General features: G+C 43.0%; 2 protein-coding genes across 2 annotated transcripts in view; one reads left to right on the forward strand and one right to left on the reverse strand.

Annotated features, from left to right (window-relative positions):
* The window catches only part of LOC127574538 (sperm-associated antigen 16 protein), a 624,219-nt gene extending 606,614 nt beyond the window's left edge, over nucleotides 1-17,605 (reverse strand). Inside the window, 2 exon segments of the mRNA XM_052023594.1 lie at nucleotides 12,579-12,625; nucleotides 17,521-17,605. Coding sequence (XP_051879554.1) covers nucleotides 12,579-12,625; nucleotides 17,521-17,560 — 87 coding nt within the window. The 5' untranslated portion in view covers nucleotides 17,561-17,605.
* Nucleotides 17,606-17,797: 192 nt separating this feature from the next.
* The window catches only part of ikzf2 (IKAROS family zinc finger 2), a 158,154-nt gene continuing 156,584 nt past the window's right edge, over nucleotides 17,798-19,367 (forward strand). Inside the window, exon 1 of the mRNA XM_052025338.1 lies at nucleotides 17,798-18,034. The gene's annotated coding sequence lies outside the window, so the exon portion shown is untranslated. The remainder of the gene's footprint in view (nucleotides 18,035-19,367) is intronic.

Raw genomic sequence — 19,367 nt, forward strand, 5'->3', positions numbered from 1 at the left:
ATGACATTTTTGAAATAGTCAGTCGAAGTCAGTCAGAGGAGAGAGAGGAGAGAGAGGAAAGAGAGGAAAGAGAGGAAAGAGAGGAAAGAGAGGAAAGAGAGGAAAGAGAGGAAAGAGAGGAAAGAGAGGAAAGAGAGGAAAGAGAGGAAAGAGAGGAAAGAGAGGAAAGAGAGGAAAGAGAGGAAAGAGAGGAAAGAGAGGAAAGAGAGGAAAGAGAGGAAAGAGAGGAAAGAGAGGAAAGAGAGGAAAGAGAGGAAAGAGAGGAAAGAGAGGAAAGAGAGGAAAGAGAGGAAAGAGAGGAAAGAGAGGAAAGAGAGGAAAGAGAGGAAAGAGAGGAAAGAGAGGAAAGAGAGGAAAGAGAGGAAAGAGAGGAAAGAGAGGAAAGAGAGGAAAGAGAGGAAAGAGAGGAAAGAGAGGAAAGAGAGGAAAGAGAGGAAAGAGAGGAAAGAGAGGAAAGAGAGGAAAGAGAGGAAAGAGAGGAAAGAGAGGAAAGAGAGGAAAGAGAGGAAAGAGAGGAAAGAGAGGAAAGAGAGGAAAGAGAGGAAAGAGAGGAAAGAGAGGAAAGAGAGGAAAGAGAGGAAAGAGAGGAAAGAGAGGAAAGAGAGGAAAGAGAGGAAAGAGAGGAAAGAGAGGAAAGAGAGGAAAGAGAGGAAAGAGAGGAAAGAGAGGAAAGAGAGGAAAGAGAGGAAAGAGAGGAAAGAGAGGAAAGAGAGGAAAGAGAGGAAAGAGAGGAAAGAGAGGAAAGAGAGGAAAGAGAGGAAAGAGAGGAAAGAGAGGAAAGAGAGGAAAGAGAGGAAAGAGAGGAAAGAGAGGAAAGAGAGGAAAGAGAGGAAAGAGAGGAAAGAGAGGAAAGAGAGGAAAGAGAGGAAAGAGAGGAAAGAGAGGAAAGAGAGGAAAGAGAGGAAAGAGAGGAAAGAGAGGAAAGAGAGGAAAGAGAGGAAAGAGAGGAAAGAGAGGAAAGAGAGGAAAGAGAGGAAAGAGAGGAAAGAGAGGAAAGAGAGGAAAGAGAGGAAAGAGAGGAAAGAGAGGAAAGAGAGGAAAGAGAGGAAAGAGAGGAAAGAGAGGAAAGAGAGGAAAGAGAGGAAAGAGAGGAAAGAGAGGAAAGAGAGGAAAGAGAGGAAAGAGAGGAAAGAGAGGAAAGAGAGGAAAGAGAGGAAAGAGAGGAAAGAGAGGAAAGAGAGGAAAGAGAGAAAAGAAAGAGAGAGGGAGAGAGAGACCAGCCTGCTAGTTTCTCTATCGATGGATGAGAAACAATAACTGTGTCTGTTACTACAATCCACGTATGGAAATTGGGAGTAATCCGGTGGAGTTCACTTTGTTGCTGACCTGTGGAGGAAACCAGGTATTTGTGTGGACGGCCACCATTCAGAGGCTTTTCGGGGTGAGGAAGTCACTACCGAGTAAACACTGAGGTGTCGATCGGGTTCCATCATGGAACATTTGGATTTCGTAATTACTCTCTCTATGTTCTCTACATCTACGTCTTATCTTCAGACAACGATGGTTGTTGAAGAAGCCTTTGCTCATGTTTCACCTTACAGCTTGCTGAACTGAACTTTGAAAACTATTCCTGGACTTAGAGTTTGGGAATTTGCTACACACACACGGCGAGTTTAGCTTTTGGGGTTAATGTTCAAGGTTTAACATTTTTACTTCTAACATTCTAACATTTTTACTTTTATTTTTCTTATTATCATAAGTAGTTATTAATAAAATAGTTTTTAACACTTATACATCCCGGTGTGTTTCTTTTGTTGCTGGTTCATAACACCTACCTTCATCTACCCCTTTAGCTACCTCTTCAAAATACTCCAGAAGATTCATCAAACATGACCTCCCACGCACAAAACCATGCTATTCCTGATCAGGTCTTAACTATCCAAGTGATGGTAGATCTTGTCCCTCAGAATTCCTTCCAGTGACTTCCCTGCAACTGAAGTCAGACTCACCAGCCTGTAGATCCTTGGCCTGTCTTTGCCACCGTTCTTGAACAATGGAACAACATTAGCCACCCTCCAGTTTTCTGGAACTTTGCCAGTGGCTAACAACAAAGCAACTACCTCTACAAGGGCCCCCGTGATTTCTTCCCTGGCACGGGGGGTGGGGGGGGAGTGCAGTTGGTCAGGCCCTGAAGATTGGCCCACCTTAATGTGCTTCAAGGCTGCAAATACGTCCTTCCTCGTAATATGCACGTAATCCAAGACCTCACTATTTATTACCCTAATTTCTCTGGCATCCATGATATTCTCCTTAGTAAACACCGAGGAGAACAAGATGTTAAAAATCTTGGCCATCTCCTGTGGCTCCACACACAGACGGCCCTGATGGTCTTTAAGAGGACCTAGTTTCTCCCTAGTCACCCTTCTACTGTTAATATAACTGAAGAACCTCTTGGGATTATCTTTAATTCTGCCTGCCAAATCCATCTCATACCCTCTTTTTGCCCTCCTGATTTCCTTCTTAAGCCTGGTCTTACACTTTATATTCATCCAGAGATTCATTTGTACCCAGCTGCCTAAACACAATGGATGCTTCTTTCTTTCTCCTGACCAGACCTCAATATCTCTTGTCAGCCAGGGCTCCCTGAACTTGGTATAGCTACCCTTCACCCTAACAGGAACATGCTGCCCCTGGACTCTTGATAAGACCCTTTAAAACCCTCCCACTTGCCAACTGTTCCTTTGCCTTTACATAGAGTCACCCAGTTGACCCCAGCAAGATCCTGCCTAATGCCTTCGAAGTTGACCCTGCTCCAGTCCAGTTAATCTGTGGACCTGTTCTATCTTTTTCCATAGCTATTTTAAAACTAATAGAATTGTAGTCAGTGGACAAAGTGCTCCCCAACTGCCACTTCAGTTACTTGGCCCGCCTCGTTCCCTAAGGGGAGGTCCAGTATTGCTCCTTCCTGAGTAGGTTCCTCTATATCTTGTGTGAGGGAACTATCTTGTATGCACCACACAAATTCTGCCCTGTCCGGGTCCTTTACATTCTGGGTGGCTCAGTCGATACCGGGAAAAATCGAAATCTCCTGCTAGCACTACCCTACTATTCTCACAACTGTGTGCAATTTCTCAACACATCTGCTCAAGTTCGTGCTGACTATTGGGGGGGGTGGGGCGGTGGGGTCTACAATACAGCCCTACCAAGGTAACCATCCCTTCTTATTTCTAAGTTCTACCCAAATAGTCATGTTTGATGATCCCTCAAGAATATCCTCTCTAAGCACTGTTATAATGTCCTCCCTTATCGAAAAGGCAACACCCCCTCCACCCTTACCTGTTGCTCTGTCACACCTAGGGTGTCAGTATCCCAGAACATTGAGCTGCCAGTCCTGCCCTTCTCTCAGCCACGTTTCTGTTATGGCCACAATATCCCAGTCTCTAGAGGAAATGCACGCCCTCAGTTCATCTGCCTTACCTGTTAAGCTACGTGCATTGAAATAGATGCAATTTAAAGCAGTGGTCCTATCTGCCCTTTTACTGTGAACGTGGTTATCTTGATTGCTAGGTTTATACTCTTCACCTGCACCCCTCAGAGACATCCCTGACTTGACACCCGGGAGGCAACACACCATCCTGGTGTCTCTTCCCTGGCCACAGAGTCTTCTGTCTGTCCCTCTCGCTATCGAGTCTCCTATTACTATTGCCCTGTCTGACTGTGCCCTTTCCCTGAGCCTCAGAGCTGGTCGCAGTGCCAGAGACCCAGTTTCTGCTACTAGCCCCTGAAAGGTCATCCCCCTCAACAGTATCCAAAGAGCTATACCTGCTGATGAGGGGAATTGCCACAGGGGAACCCTGCACTGACTGCCTATTCCCCTTACTTCTTCTGGTGGTCACCCATCTATCTGAACCCTGTACCTTGGGTATGATCACAGTAAAAGTCTCATCTGTGAAGCCCTCAGCTTCCTGAATGATCCTGAATACCTCCAGATCCAGCTCCAGTTCCTTGACCTGTCTGTCAGGAGCTGCACCTGGGTGCACTTCACAGATGTAGTCATCAGGGAGACCGCGAGGTTCCCCGACTTCCCACATCTTGCAGGAGGAGCATTCCACTATCCTAACTCCCATCCTGCCTACACTGAATCAAGGGATAAGGATCAATCACAGAATAAAAGCTCACCTGTTCTTACCCGTGTCTTCCCACTCAAGATCTTTGTTAAAAAAAAAGAGCTGCTCTCACTCCCCATACTTGGGCCACTTATTCCACCTCTTCAAGCCAAAGCCTCAGCTCCTCTCTCCTACATTGGCTCCACTCACACAATGGCTGCTCTGCCTGACCCTACCTTCCTTTTATTGGCTGAGTTGCCACACACTTAGCCATAGAGTCCACATTCATAGAGCACTACAGCACAGAAACAGGCTCTTCTGCCTATCTAGTCCATGCTAGCCTGGTTTTCTGCCTTGTCCCATCTACCTGCACCTGGACCATAGTCCTCCATTTCCCCCTCTCATCCATGCATCTATCGAAACTTCTCTTATATGTCACAATTGAACCCGCATCCACTACTTCTACTGACAGCTCATTCCATACTTGCACTACCCTCTGAGTGTAGTTCTCCCTCAGATTCCCCTTAAATATTTCACCTTTCACCCTAAACCTATGACCTCTAGTTCTGGTCTCACCCAACTCAAGGGGAAAAAGCCTGCATGCACTCACCATATCTATGCCCTTCATAATTTTGTATACCTCTATAAGATCTCCTCTCATTCTCCTACACTCCAGAGAATAAAGTACTAACCCATTGAACCTTTCCCTATAACTCAAGTCCCAGCAGCATCGGTGTAAATTTTCTCTGCACTTTCAAGCTTATTGATATCTTTCCTGTAGGTAAGTGACCTGAACTGCACACAATACTCCAAGTTTGGCCTCACCAACATCTTATAGAATTTCAACATAACATCACAAATCAGGGCATTGAGTACAGGAGTTGTGAAGGCCAATGTGCCAAAAGCTCTCCTTACAACCCCATCTACCTGTGATGCCACTTTGAAGGTACTATGGACCTGTAGTCCCAGGTCCCTTTGCTCTGACGCACATCTCAGTGCCCTACCATTCACTGTGTTAGTCTTATCCTGGTTTGTCCTCCCAAAGTGCATCACCTCACACTTGTCTGCATTAAATTCCATCTACTGTTTTTCAGCCCATTTTCCCAACAGGTCAAGATCACTTTGCAAGCTTTGATAGCCTTCCATCTTGGTGTCATCCACAAATTTTCTGATCCAGTTTACCACATTATCATTTAAATCATTAACATAGATGATAAACAACAATGAGCCCAGCACCATTAGTCACAGGCCTCCAGTCAGAGAGATCACCATCTACTACCACTCTCTGGCTTCTCTCACTAAGCCAACATTGAATCCAATTGACTACTTCATCCTGAATGCCAAGCGACTTAACTTTCTGGACCAGCCTCCCATGTGGGACTTTGTCAAAGGCCTTGCTAGAGTCCATGAAGACAACATCCACTGCCTTCCCTTGATCAACATTCTTGGTAACCTCCTCAAAAAACTCTAAAAGATTGCTTAGACATGACCTGCCATGCACAAAGCCATGTTGACTATCCCTAATCAAGCCCTGTCTATCCAAACACCTGTATATCCTGTCCCTCAGAATACCTTCAAATATTTTACACACGACTGATGTCAAGCTCACCGGCCTATAATTTCCCGGCTTATTCTAGGATCCTTTCTTAAATAACAGAACGACATTAGCTATCCTCTAGTCCTCTGGCACCTCACCTGTGGCTAAGGATGTTCTAAATATCTCTGCCAGGGCCCCTGCAATTTCTGCACTAGCCTCCCACAAAGTCTGAGGGGACACCTCGTCAGGCCCTGGGGATTTATCCATCCTAATTCGCCTCAAATCAGCCAGCACCTCTTATAAATTTAAATTTTATTTACAGTGTGGTAATAGGCCCTTCTGGCCCAACGAGTCCGCGCCGCCCATTTTAAACCTAAATTAACCTACCCGTACATCTTTGGAATGTGGGGGGAAACCAGAGCACCCGGAGGAAACCCACGCAGACACGGGAGAACATACAAACTCCTTACAGACAGCGACGGGAATCTAACCCCGATCGCTGGAACTGTAATAGCGTCGCGCTAACCGCTATGCTACCGTGCCGCCCCACGTACCGTATCTCTTCCGTAATGCGGATGTGGTCCTTGACCTCACTCTTTTTCCTCAGTTCTATAGACTCTGTGTCTGTCTCTCGAGTAAATACAGATGCAAAAATTTCATTTAAGACCTTGCCTAACTCTTCAGCTCCATGGATAGATGGCCAATCAGAAACAACTTTAAACAAAAAAGCTGCTGGCTCCTCCCCTCTGCTGCTCTGGCTGCTGGAACTACAACAAAACAAGCTCTCAAATGAAAAACAACTTTTACAAGAGTTGGAGAGAAATAATGAAAATAAAGAGAAGCATCAGAAGAAGCTGATTGATAGCTTTTTTCCCCCTAGTGGTTGGATTTCAGTTTTTAATCCTAGTAAGCAGAACGCTCCACTTGCGATCTCACTAATGTCCTACATAACTGAAGCAAAAGCTCCCTATTTTTTGGATTAAATTTCTCTGCCAATAAACAGTAATATTCTGTTGGCTTTCCAAATTACTTGCTATATCTGCAAAATAGCCTGCATTAGGACATGAAATCCCTCTACATTGTAGAGCTTTGCAAACTCAGTTTTTTAAAAATTTTTCCTGTCCAATTTGACTCGTTCACATTTTCCCACATTATGCTCCATTTGCCAGATCCTTGCTCAATCACTTAACCTTTTTAAATCATTTTGTAGCCAACTTATGACCCCTTCTTAACTAACTTTCCCACCTATCTCTGTATATCATCAAAGTTAGCAATCGTGCCTTCACTCCCATCACCCACGTTATTTATATAAGCTGTGAAAAAAAGAGCAATCACTGTGGCATACTACCCATAACATCTTACCAATCAGAAAAAGGGAGCATTTCTGGACTCAGTTTCAGGAAATATGTCTGAGAATGTGGAAAAGTGGTTGTGAGCAAGCATTGGAGGCAGCCATCATAATTCACAGATTTAGCATTATTGTGAAAAGATCGAGGATAGACCACAAGACAAAGATAATGGACCAATGAAACAGCAAGTCTGAAGATTGGGAAATTTCACAATTAATCAATGAAAGACAATGAAAGGGAAAGTAGAATGTGAGAGTAAGCTGATGGGAGGGGAAAAAAAGACTGAATAGCTTCAATGACAGGTAAAAAAAAAGCTAGAATTAATGCAGGCCCCTTACAGATTGAGATAAGAAAAATTATATTGGGGAATGCCATAGGCCTCCTAGTAGCCAGTGGGAGCTAGATAAACAGATATGCAGGCATATCATAGAAAGATGTACAAGCAACAGGGTTTTTGTAGTGGGCAGTTTTAACTTCCCCAATATTGACTGGGATTCCCTTACTGCCAGGGGCTTAGATGGGACAGAATGTGTTAGGGACATCCAGGAGGGTCTCTTGAAACAATATGTTTGATAATCCAATTGGGAATGAAGCCATGCTGGACCTTATGCTGGTGATTGAAGTATCCAAGGGGTGGGTCGGGGGGGAACATTTTGGGGACAGTGACCATAATTTTGTAATGTTTAAGACAGTCATAGATAAGGATAAGACCTGTCCTTGGGTGCAAGTTCTGATTGGTTTGGTGGGGGGGAAGAGACTAATTTTTTTTTACAGTATTTGGCAGGAACTGGAGAAAGTAGATTGGGGGTAGTTGTTTGAGGATAAATCAACATCTGAGATGTGGGCATCTTTTGAAGGCCAGTTGATGAAAGTTCAGAACCAACATGTCCCTGTGAGGTTGAAAGATAAGGATTACAAGATTCGGGAACCTCTGAATGTAAGAAATATTGTAAGTTTAGTCAAAAACATATGTAAGCTGAAACATTAGGAAACTCAAATCAGGCAAGGTTCTTGAGGAAAACACAGGAAGCAGGAAAGAACCTAAATATGAAATTCAGAGGGCTAAAAGGGACAATGAAATATCCTTGATTTAGGGAGAATCCCAAGGCATTTTATATTTATATTAGGAGCAAGTGCATAGGGAAAGGGTCAGTCCACTCAAGGACAAAAGAAGAAATTTATGCATGGAGCGAGAAGAAGTGGGTGAAAACCTGAATGAATATATTGCATCAGTATCCACAAAGGAGAAGGATATGGTTGATGGTGAGATTAGAGAGGAGTATGTTGATATTCTAGGGGTTAATATTAAAAAAATAAGTGGCGTTGGGTGCCTTGAAAAACATTAAGGTGGATATCCCCAGAGCCTGATGGGATCTATCCGGGAAACTGAAGGAAGCAAGGGGGGAGATTGCTGGGGCCTTGACAGAGAATTTTGTATCCTCTTTAGCCATAGGCGAAGTACCAGAAGACTGAAGAAAAGCCAATGCTGTTCCTTTCTTTAAGAGAATGACGAAGATGATTGATTAGTTTAGGCAGTTGATGTTGTCTACATGGGCTTTAGTAAAGCATTTGACAAGGCCACTCAAGGTAGACTGGTCCAGAAGATTAAGACACATGGAATTCATAATTAGTTAGTAAACTGACTCCAAAATTGGCTTGGTCAAGGAAGACAGAGGGTAGCGGCAGAGGGGTATTCTTCTAACTGGAGGTTCGTGATCGGTGGTATTCTGCAGAGATCAGTATTGGGACATCTGTTTGATATATAATAATGATTTGGATGAAAATGTAGATGGTCAGATCAGTAAGTTTGCAGATGACATGAAAATTGGTAGAGACGTGGACAATGAGGAAGGTTGTCAAAGGATATAGCAGGATATAAATCAGTTGGAAATTTAGGCTGAGAAATGGCAGGATGAGTTTAGTCCAGATAAGTGTGAGGTGATGCATTTTGATAGTCCAAATGCAAGAAATGCAAGAGGAAAGTACACAGTAAAATGGCAGGATCCTTTGGAGCTTTGATGTACAGTAGGATCTTAGGGTACAAGACCACAGCTCCCTCAAAGTGCAAACATAAATGAATAGAATGGTAAAGAAGGTCTACAGCATGCCTGCCTTCATTGATTGGGACATTGAGTATAAAAGGTGGCAAGCCATATTGCAGCTGTATAAAAATTTGGTTAGGCCACATTTGGATTATTGCATGCAATTCTTGCCAGCATACTATAAGAAGGATGTGGAGAGTTTAGAGATGGTGCCGAAGAAGTTCACCAGGATGTTGCCTGGATTGGAGAGTATTAATGATAAGGAAAGATTGGACAAACTTGGATTGTTTTCTCTAGAGTGTCGGAGGCTGAGTGGCAAACCGATAAGGGCATATAAAATTATGAGAGACGGAGACAGGTAGATAGTCAAGAGTCCTTTTCCTAGGGTGCATATGTCAAATACTAGAGGCCATAGGTTAAAGGTGAGAGGGAGAAAGTTTAAAGGAGATTTGCAAGACAAGATTTTTTCCCTCTCTTTTTCTGTACACACACAATTTTGTTACGTGTCAGGAAAATGCCTCCAGAGGAGGTGGTAGAAGCTGATGTAATAGCCTCTACCACCTCCCCTGGCAGCATGTTTCAGACACTAAAATGCTTAAGAGGCATTTAGATAGACACATGAACTGGCAGGGAATATAGGCCACGTGCAGGCGAGTTAGATTAGTTAGATTAGTATCGTGGGCAACACAGACATGTTGAGCTGAGGGGCTTGTTCCTGTGCTGTACTGTTCTATATTCTTGGTTCTGTTCTATGAATAAGGGAATGGCAGAGAAATTAAACAAATATTGTGTGTCTGACTTCATGGGGGGGGGGGGGGGGGGGGAACATAGAAAACCTTGCAGAGAACCATAGTGAACGAGGAGCTCAAAACAAAAGCACTAGGAAATAAAAATTAAAAAATTAAGGAACTGGAGAATTAATGAATCAAAAATTGATAAATCCCAAGACTTATTGACCTAGCTTTGAAGGAGTAGGTTTAAGGGTAGTTATAATCATTCAAAATTCCATAGACTCTAGTGGGATTCACACTGATTGGTAGGCAGCAATTTAAGAAAGAAAGGAGACAATAGATCAGCTAGACTAATATCACTAGCAGGGAAAATGTTATAATCTAATATGAAGGAAATGTTGATGATGAACTTGGAAAATAATAGGATTGGGCATCAGCAATATGAATTAATGAAATGGCAATCAAGTTTGATAAATCTCCTAGTACTTTTCAAACTTGTAATTGGCAGAACAGGGGTTAAGCAGCTGATGTGGTGTATTTGCCCTTTCAGAAGGCATTTGATAAGGTGCCACACATAAGATTATTGAATATAATTAGAGCACACAGTATTGGAAATATTATAATGGTGTGGATTAAGAATCGTTTAACTGGCTAAACACAGAGTTGGAATAAACAGTTCATTTTCAGGATCAGAGGCCATGAATAGTAGGGTGTTGCAGGGTTCAGTGCTGGAGCATCTGCAGTTCACAATCTGCATCAATGATTTGGATGAGGGATTACATGTATTATATCCAAGTATGATGATGATATAAAGCTGGCTGGCAGTGTAGCTTGCAAGGAAGATGCAGAGGTTTCAGGGGACAAAAGACTGCTTAATCAATGGGCAAGAGCTTGGCAGAAGGAACATAATGTAGAAAAATGTAAGCTCATTCACCTTGGTACAGAAACAGAAAGGTAGGGTATATTTTTTTTAAATGGTGAGAGACTGAAATATGTTAATGTTCCGAAGAACCCAGGAGCCTTGTCATGAATCACTGGAAATTTACATACAAGTAAAGCAAACAATTAGTGTAGCGGTTAGCATAACGCTTTACAGCGCCAGCGACCCGGGTTCAATTCCAGGCACTGTCTGGAAGAAGTTTGTACATTCTCCCCGTGTCTGCGTGGGTTTCCTCCGGGTGCTCCAGTTTCCTCCCACATTTCAAAGACGTACAGGTTAGGAAGTTGTGGGCATGCTATGTTGACGCCAGAAGCATAGCAACACTTGCGGGCTGCCCCCAGAACACTACACAAAAGATTCATTTCACTGTGTGTTTTGATGTATATGTGACTAATAAAGTTATCTTAAATAGCATTTTGACCTTTATTGCAAGAGGATTTGAATACAGGAGTACAGAAGACTTGTTCTACTTACACAAGGACCTGGTGAGAATGTATCTGGAAAATCATGTACAGGTCTGATTCCTACAGAAGGATAGACATGCTTGCAAGAGATGGAATGCAGTGGCTGACTACATTCAAGTCAGAGATTAATGAAGTTTTAAATATTAAAAGAATCAAGGGATAGCAGATAAATGCAAGAGAAAAGTACCGAGGCAAGAGATCATCTGAGAGCATGGCAGAGCAAGCATGAGGGACAAAAAGTCTACTTCTGATTCTACTTACATTGAAGATAAAATTGATCATTCCCTCTAATTTACATGTTAAAAGTTGACTGGAAATGACTGGCCAAAGGTAAATCAATGACAGAGCTGTAGGACACATTTAACAGGAAATGTTGAGGATTCAGAGTAAATAGGTTTCCAATAAAACAGCAAGAATGAAAAATTCAAATCTAGACCCTCATAGGTAAAATACAGCAACAAGAGAAGCTTATAACAATACAGGGAACAGCAAATAAGAGAACAGAAGGTGAAAAGATAAATTATAAAGGAAAGTAGGAGGTTAAGAAGGCACTATGAAAACAAAGGCACAGAAAATTTTGGAAAACCCTAATATGTTTTAGAAATACATAAAGGGAAAGGGGGTAAGAAAGGTAAATTTACATCCCATTAAAGATCAAAATGGAAGCCTGTATATGGAAGCTGAAGACATACACAAAAATTCTAGATGAATAATTGTCTTCATAGAAAAAGGATATTAAAGTCACTATGGATAAAGAGTGTCAAGTGTACAAATAATGAACAGACCAAGACACCATGTTAAAAAGCAGATTAATCTAAGGAACAGCGAAGTAGCACAAAAGCTATCAATAGTTTTTTTCTTAAAAGTAGGGACTCCAATTAAGAAGATTGCTGTATCAAGCTTCAACATGGGTGGTATTTCCATTGGGGACTGCCACCCTTCTTTCCTCTACTGCTCAGCCATTTTCAACTTTCAAGTCTATGCACTACAAACAGAAGTCAGTCAGTCAGGCACAGGGATGTACGATCTGACACTCCACTGCTGAACTCGACATTAAACAGAGTGGCAGTTTTTGCTTGTACTGAGCTCAAAGTGGCCAGATGCACTTTGAATTCCTTAGCTTTAGGCCAGCCATATTATCAACAACACTGCTCATTTGAACAAGGTTGCTGACCTTCATTAAAAAGGTGAATTTTATTTTTTTTTGTTTGATTTTTATTTTAAAATGTACTCAGATGTAAATTTTAATTAAATATACCAAACAAAAGTTTGACATATTTAATTAAAATTTACATCTGAGTACATTTTAATTAATTGAATCTGTTTAAACTGCTTAACTGAATATCATAGACATTTAAAAAATGGTAAGCATGCTTTGATGGGAACTGCAGTGTGTCCTGAATACTCAAAATTAAACAAATTTATATTAAAGGAGATTTGATTTAACTTCCAAAAAAAATGTACAGTACCTCTTCATACTGGTAATCATCTTCAGGTTCTTCTGTAATAGTAACCTCTAGAGTATGGGTGAAGTTAAGCAATTATACATAATATTATCTCAACAGTACATAGAATTTTTAAAAACATAATTGAATGTTCAAAGCCCAGATGGGCATCTTTGGCCACTGCAACAGATCTATTATCTTACTTATTACTATCAAACATTGTAAAAAGTTCAAACCTAGTTAAAAGGAAAATTAATTCAGTGAAATAAATGATTAAGTGGACTGATAGTACCAATGTTACAAAAGACTTGCTCACTTTATCTCCAAGAAATGCTTATTTGCCAAGATATTGCAATCATTAACATGAATAAAATGCATCACTATACAGAACCAATAACTTTTGGTAATAGGAATGAGACATTTGCTATGGCATTTGCTATTGCTATAGGCAGCAAGCATAATGGAAATATAATGGGCCAAATTGAGCTGATTAGCAGGCAGCAGCTCAATAGTGAACCATCAGCTGTCAGCTGCCAGCTGCCAGTAACACAGATCACCTTTGACTTCTGTGAACGTTCATCCGAAGTCCAAAAGGAGCTGGAGGTCAAATGCCAATGCAACTGACCTCCTGCTCTACTGCTAAACTTAGCATGAGGACAGCTGCAGAGCACCGGCATTCTCAGAAGCCTAGATGCAAAGTGTTAGCATTTTCGTACTTTTTTATTTTCAAAAAGAAAATTTATAGTTTTAATTCCTCCACCTATTAAATTTATCTTCAATTTACTCAAATCTAAAGTCTTGCACAGCATTGAGTTATCATTGTGTTCTTGCAGCAGGCCTCAAATTATACCTCCTGAGGCCTGGTTACCACTATTCAGAGCCCACTATACTTTCTTGAACATCTCTCATATCCAAAACAGGCGAGTCTGAACAGGGGACTGGGTCCAGCACAATCTAGCCTATTATTTTATGTTAATTTAGTTGTGGTCTAGTATCTCCAGAGTCAGGTTGGGTAATGCCCTGAAAGCTCTGGCAGCCAGTATAAGGCTTAAAATTCACACAGACTTTCAAGCAGATTTATATGACTAACCTGCATCCAAAGAGCAGGTTGCTTGTCTTTCAATGGCATGCCTTCATTAAAACCAGAAGTGGGCATATTTAAAATGAATTAGATTCAGGTAATTTTAAAATCATATCAATTTTTGGTGTTAAATTTACCTTCTCATCACACTTCATAACAAAGACTGATATTATATACCTTGCTATTCAACTCCATGCAAGATTAGTCAGTGGCTGAAAAACAATCAAGTGATGATCGTTTTCCTTCTTATTCCAGAGATGCCATATAAGCAAGCTTGTCACCAAACTCCGAGACCTAGGACTCAACACCTCCCTCTGTAACTGGATCCTTGACTTTCTAACCAACAGACCGCAATCAGTGAGGATAAGCAGCAATACCTCCGGCACGATTATTCTCAACACTGGTGCCCCACAGGGCTGCGTCCTCAGCCCTCTACTCTACTTCCTATACACTCACGACTGTGTGGCCAGATTCTGCTCTACCTCCATCTACAAGTTTGCAGATGATACCACCGTTGCAGGCCGTACCTCAAACAGCGATGAGTCGGAGTAGAGGAAGGAGATAGCGAGCTTAATGGAATTCATGACAACAACCTTTCCCTCAATGTCAGCAAAACAAAAGTGATGGCCATTGACTTCAGGAAAGGGGGCAGTGTACATGCACCTGTCTACATCAATGGTGCTGAGGTCAAGAGAGTTGAGAGCTTCAAGTTCCTGGGACTGAACATCACCAACAGCCTGTCTGGTCAAATCACGTAGATGCCACGGCCAAGAAAGCTCACCAGCGCCTCTAATTCCTCAGGAGGCTAAAGAAATTCGGTTGTCCCCTTTGACTCTTACCAACTTTTACCAATGCACCATAGAAAGCATCCTATCTGGATGTATCATGGCTTGGAACTGCAACTGCTCTGCCCAGGACCGCAAGAAACTGCAGAGAGTTGTGGACACAGCTCAGCACATCATGGACACCAGCCTCCCCTCCTTGGACTCTGTCTTTATCTCTCGCTGCCTTGGTGAAGCAGACAGCATAATCAAAGACCCCACCCACCTGGGACATTCTCTCTTCTCTCCTCTTCCATCGGGTAGAAGATACAGGAGCCTGAGGGCACGTACCACCAGACTTAAGGACAGCTTCTACCCCACTGTGACAAGACTATTGAACAGTTCCCTTATACAATGAGATGGACTATGACCTCACGATCTACCTTGTTGTGACCTTGCACCTTATTGCACTGCACTTTCTCTGTAGCTGCGACACTTTACTCTGTACAGTTATTGTTTTTACCTGTACTACCTCAATGCACTCTGTACTAACTCAACGTAACTGCACTTTGTAATGAATTGATCTGTACGACCAGTATGCAAGACAAGTTTTTGACTGTACCTCAGTACAAGTGACAATAATAAACCAATACAAATATATTGCATATGCATTACAACAGTTACCAGAATCATTCAGTTCAACCAGTCCATGTTGATGTTTAGCCTTCTTTTTTGCTCCTCTTTTCCCATGTACTTATTTCTAGTTTTCCAGAACCATGGATAGGTACATGGAGCTGAGAAAAATAGAGGGCTATGGGTAAGCCTAGTAATTTCTAAGGTAGGGACATGTTCGGCACAGCTTTGTGGGCCGAAGGGCCTGAATTGTGCTGTCGGGTTTCTATGTTTTATAAATATCACAAAGCAAAGTACAAAAAAGCTATCAGGGATGCCAAGAGGCAATACAGACTCAAAATAGAGTCCCTGACTGGCCGTCAGTTATGGCTGGGTTTACATGCCATAACAGGCTACAAGACGAAGATGGGCTGCAGAGTTAACAACAGCACATCCCTTCCTGATGAACTTAATACATTCTATGCACATTTTGAACAGAAGGGAAGTGGATTGTCACCATCCACCCTGACAGCCTCCAATGCAGCTGAACCTGTGATCACAGTTGAGGACGTAAGATCAGTCTTCCAGAGAGTGAACACAAGGAAAGCACCTAGCCCAGATGGTGTCCCTGGCCGTGTGCTCAGATCTTGTGCTGATCAGCTGGCAGAAGTATTTGCAGACATATTTAACCTCTCCCTGCTTCAATCTCAGGTTGCCACCTGTTTTAAGAAGACCACTATCATCCCAGTACCGAAGAAAAGCAAGGTAACATGCCTCAATGACTACCGACCAGTGGCTCTGACATCCACCATCATGAAGTGCCTTGAGAGGTTGGTCATGGCACGCATCAACTCCAGCCTCCCAGACAATCTTGACCTACTGCAATTCGCCTATCACTGAAACAGGTCTACAGCAGATGCCATCTCCCTTGCCCTACACTCAGCTTTGGAGCATCTGCACAGTAAAGACACCTACGTTAGACTATTGTTTATTGACTACAGCTCTGCCTTCAATACAATAATCCCAAGCAAGCTTGTCACCAAATTCCGAGACCTAGGACTCAACACCTCCCTCTGTAACTGGATCCTTGACTTTCTAACCAACAGACTGCAATCAGTGAGGATAGGCAGCAATACCTCTCAACACTGCTGCCCCACAAGGCTGCGTCCTCAGCCCTCTACTCTACTCCCTATACACTCTTGACTGCATGGCCAGATTCTGTTCTAACTCCATCTACAAGTTTGCAGATGATACCACCGTTGTAGGCCGTACCTCAAACAGCGATGAGTCAGAGTACAGGAAGGAGATAGAGAGATTAATGGAATGGTATCATGACAACAACCTTTCCCTCAAATGTCAACAAAAGAGCTGGGCATTGACTTCAGGAAAGGGGGCAGTGTACATGCACCTGTCTACATCAATGGCGCTGAGGTCAAGAGGGTTGAGAGCTTCAAGTTCCTGGCAGTGAACATCACCAACAGCCTGTCCTGGTCAAATCATGTAGATACCATGGCCAAGAAAGCTCACCAGCACCTCTACTTCCTCAGGAGGCTAAAGAAATTCGGTTTGACCCCTTTGACTCTCACCAACTTTTACCGATGCACCATACAAAGCATCCTATCTGGATGTATCACGGCTTGGTATGGCAACTGCTCTGGCCAGGACCACAAGAAACTGCAGAGTTGTGGACACAGCCCAGCACATCACGGACACCAGCCTCCCCTCCTTGGACTCCGTCTTTTCCTCTCGCTAGCTTGGTGTAGCAGCCAGCATAATGAAAGACCCACCAACCCAGTACATTCTCTCTTCTCTCCTCTTCCATGGGGTAGAAGATACAGGAGGCTGAGGGCATGTACCACCAGACTTAAGGACAGCTTCTACCCCACTGTGGTAAGATTATTGAATGGTTCCCTTATACAATGAGATGGACTATGACCTCACGATCTACCTTGTTGTGACCTTGCACCTTACTACACTGCACTTTCTCTGTAGCTGTGACACTTTACTCTGTACTGTTATTGTTTTTACCTGTACTACATCAATGCACTCTGTACTGACTCAATGTAACTACACTGTGTAATGAATTGATCTGTACGATCGGTATGCAGGACAAGTTTTTAACTATACTTCAGTACAAGTGAAAATAATAAACCAATTCTTGGTGAGCAGCAGTGCGGTGCTGGATGCCCGCAGCGGCCAACAACCCGCCGCTTCCCAGCCCGCCGTCGGCCAACTGTTAGAACACCGCGCGCTCGGTTCCAAACGGACCGGCGTTCCAAACGCTCCCCGCGCATTAGTGGGTCCAGCGCGCGAGCGCCAGCCGCCCGCGGGGGGCGGAACCAGCAACCGCTCAGCACTGAGCTGAGCCCAGTTCCGAACCCGAAGCCCGCTCTCCCAGGAGCCGAGACACGTTTATTTCTCTCACAAAAAACATCAAAGTAAATGAAAGCGCTTTTTACGTCGTTCCCCCCCGCAGTCAACAACAAAAAAAAGTCCGCGCCCGAAAGGATACGCTGCAAATAGTAGGCACCGTCCTCCTGCTCCACCGCCATCGTCTTGTTTGGGCTGGTTGCTCGCGTACCGTTGCCATTGACTCCGCCGCCGCTCTCACGGGCTCTCTCGCGAGAGTTCTGCTGCCGATGGGCGTCCCGTCGCCATAGAAACCATGTTCCGCTCGTAAGGAGAGAGAGAGAATAATTGAAAGGAAACACGGAGGCGATTTATTTATTACTTTGACATCAGTCACTTCAAAAATAAATAAGTTAATTTAGAAGTATAGATGTGTTTATTCTCGCACTGGAAGAAAGCGGTCGACTTGTAGTGAATATGATTATTTGTTTTAAAATGTCACATCAAATCGGACTCGGACCGTCGCTTTAAATGTGACAAGAGAGAAGGAAAATGGCTTTGGTACAGGAGGGATTAATGAACGTTTGAGCACTGAAGAGGGCTGCCAGTAACACGCAGAAGGCGGATTAAGGCGTCGCCCTCCCCTCGCCGTCGGGATGCAGCCGTAGAGCGCCGAGGTAAGGGATGTCTGTCGACTGGTGCTGCCGGCGGTTTGACCCTGTCGCTTTCATTCTGCCGGGTCGTCCGTGCAGGCGGGCGGCGCAGAGCCGGAGGCCCGGCTTCACAAATCGGAATGATCCAACGGCCCGTCTTCTGGCTCCTCCTCTTGTGTCAGACGGGCCTGCGCCTTGTTTACATCCGACACCCTCCCCGCTACACAATCTCTATTCACTCTGCCTGCGCAGGAAAACTGAAGAGAATATATGTTCATTTTGTCAGCCACTGAAATAAAATAAAACAGAAACTACTGGAAATACTCGGCAGGTCGGACAGTAGCTGCGGTGAAAGAAATAGTTCATCTTCCTGCCTGAACGCCTTTTATCATCGCTGATTGAAAAGATTCTGATGAAGGGTCATTGAATTGAGATGTTAACTATTTTTTTCTCCACGGGTGCTGCCTTACCTGCTGAGTGATTTCCGCATTCTGTTTTTATTTCAGATGTCCAGCACATTGAGTTTTTATTTGCTTTTTCGATTACTAAAATTACCTTATGGCGTTACTGAGGGGAAAAGTGTATGCTTGGATTGTGTATGATTTTTAATTCCTTGAATGAGAAAGTAGACTAGTCCTGTTTCTTGTCTTCTCATTTCATGTGAACCTTGGATATACAACGTATTCTGTGAAATGGTTTGTGGAAAACTATCGTCCCAGCAAGAATGCGCTGAGGTCTTTTCATTTCTTTCCCTTCCTTGACTATAAACCGCAGAACAGAAACATAGGGTGTTTAAAAAAAACTTTCGAAACTGAATACAAATAATCACATTGCTAATGTTCAAATTGGAAATCGCTCTTTGATATTGAGATTATCAATTTAAACCAGCAGTTTTGTTTTTAAAGCTATTATGTATAGTACCTTCATAGATTTAACTCACAGTTGTATTTAAGACAACAAAAGTGACACTGCCTCCCTCAATCCACAAAGCGGCAGTATTTTCTAGTTTATTGTTAATCCTTTGGCAGCAACATCGGTATTACTCTACGAACGTATTTCCAGCATGCGGTCTGTAGAAAAAAAACTGAGATGTCCGCACTGCAAGGTTATTTGGTGTACAATGTTATTTATTTTCATTGCGAACAATTGTTTTCAATAAGATCTATTGCAATGTCTAAAGTTCTAACCACAGTAGTAGTACATTCTGTCACATGGCTTTATATTCATGTACAGAGTGGGTGGAAATCTTAGACACAATGAAGGTGTTGAGAGTGGCACATCAGGTAGCATCTGAAGACAGAAACAAAATATCGATGATATTTTAACCATACAGAATTAAAAGTAGAGTTGTAACAGG

This window comes from Pristis pectinata, chromosome 1, assembly GCF_009764475.1.
Source record: "Pristis pectinata isolate sPriPec2 chromosome 1, sPriPec2.1.pri, whole genome shotgun sequence".
Taxonomy (NCBI): Eukaryota; Metazoa; Chordata; class Chondrichthyes; order Rhinopristiformes; family Pristidae; genus Pristis; species Pristis pectinata.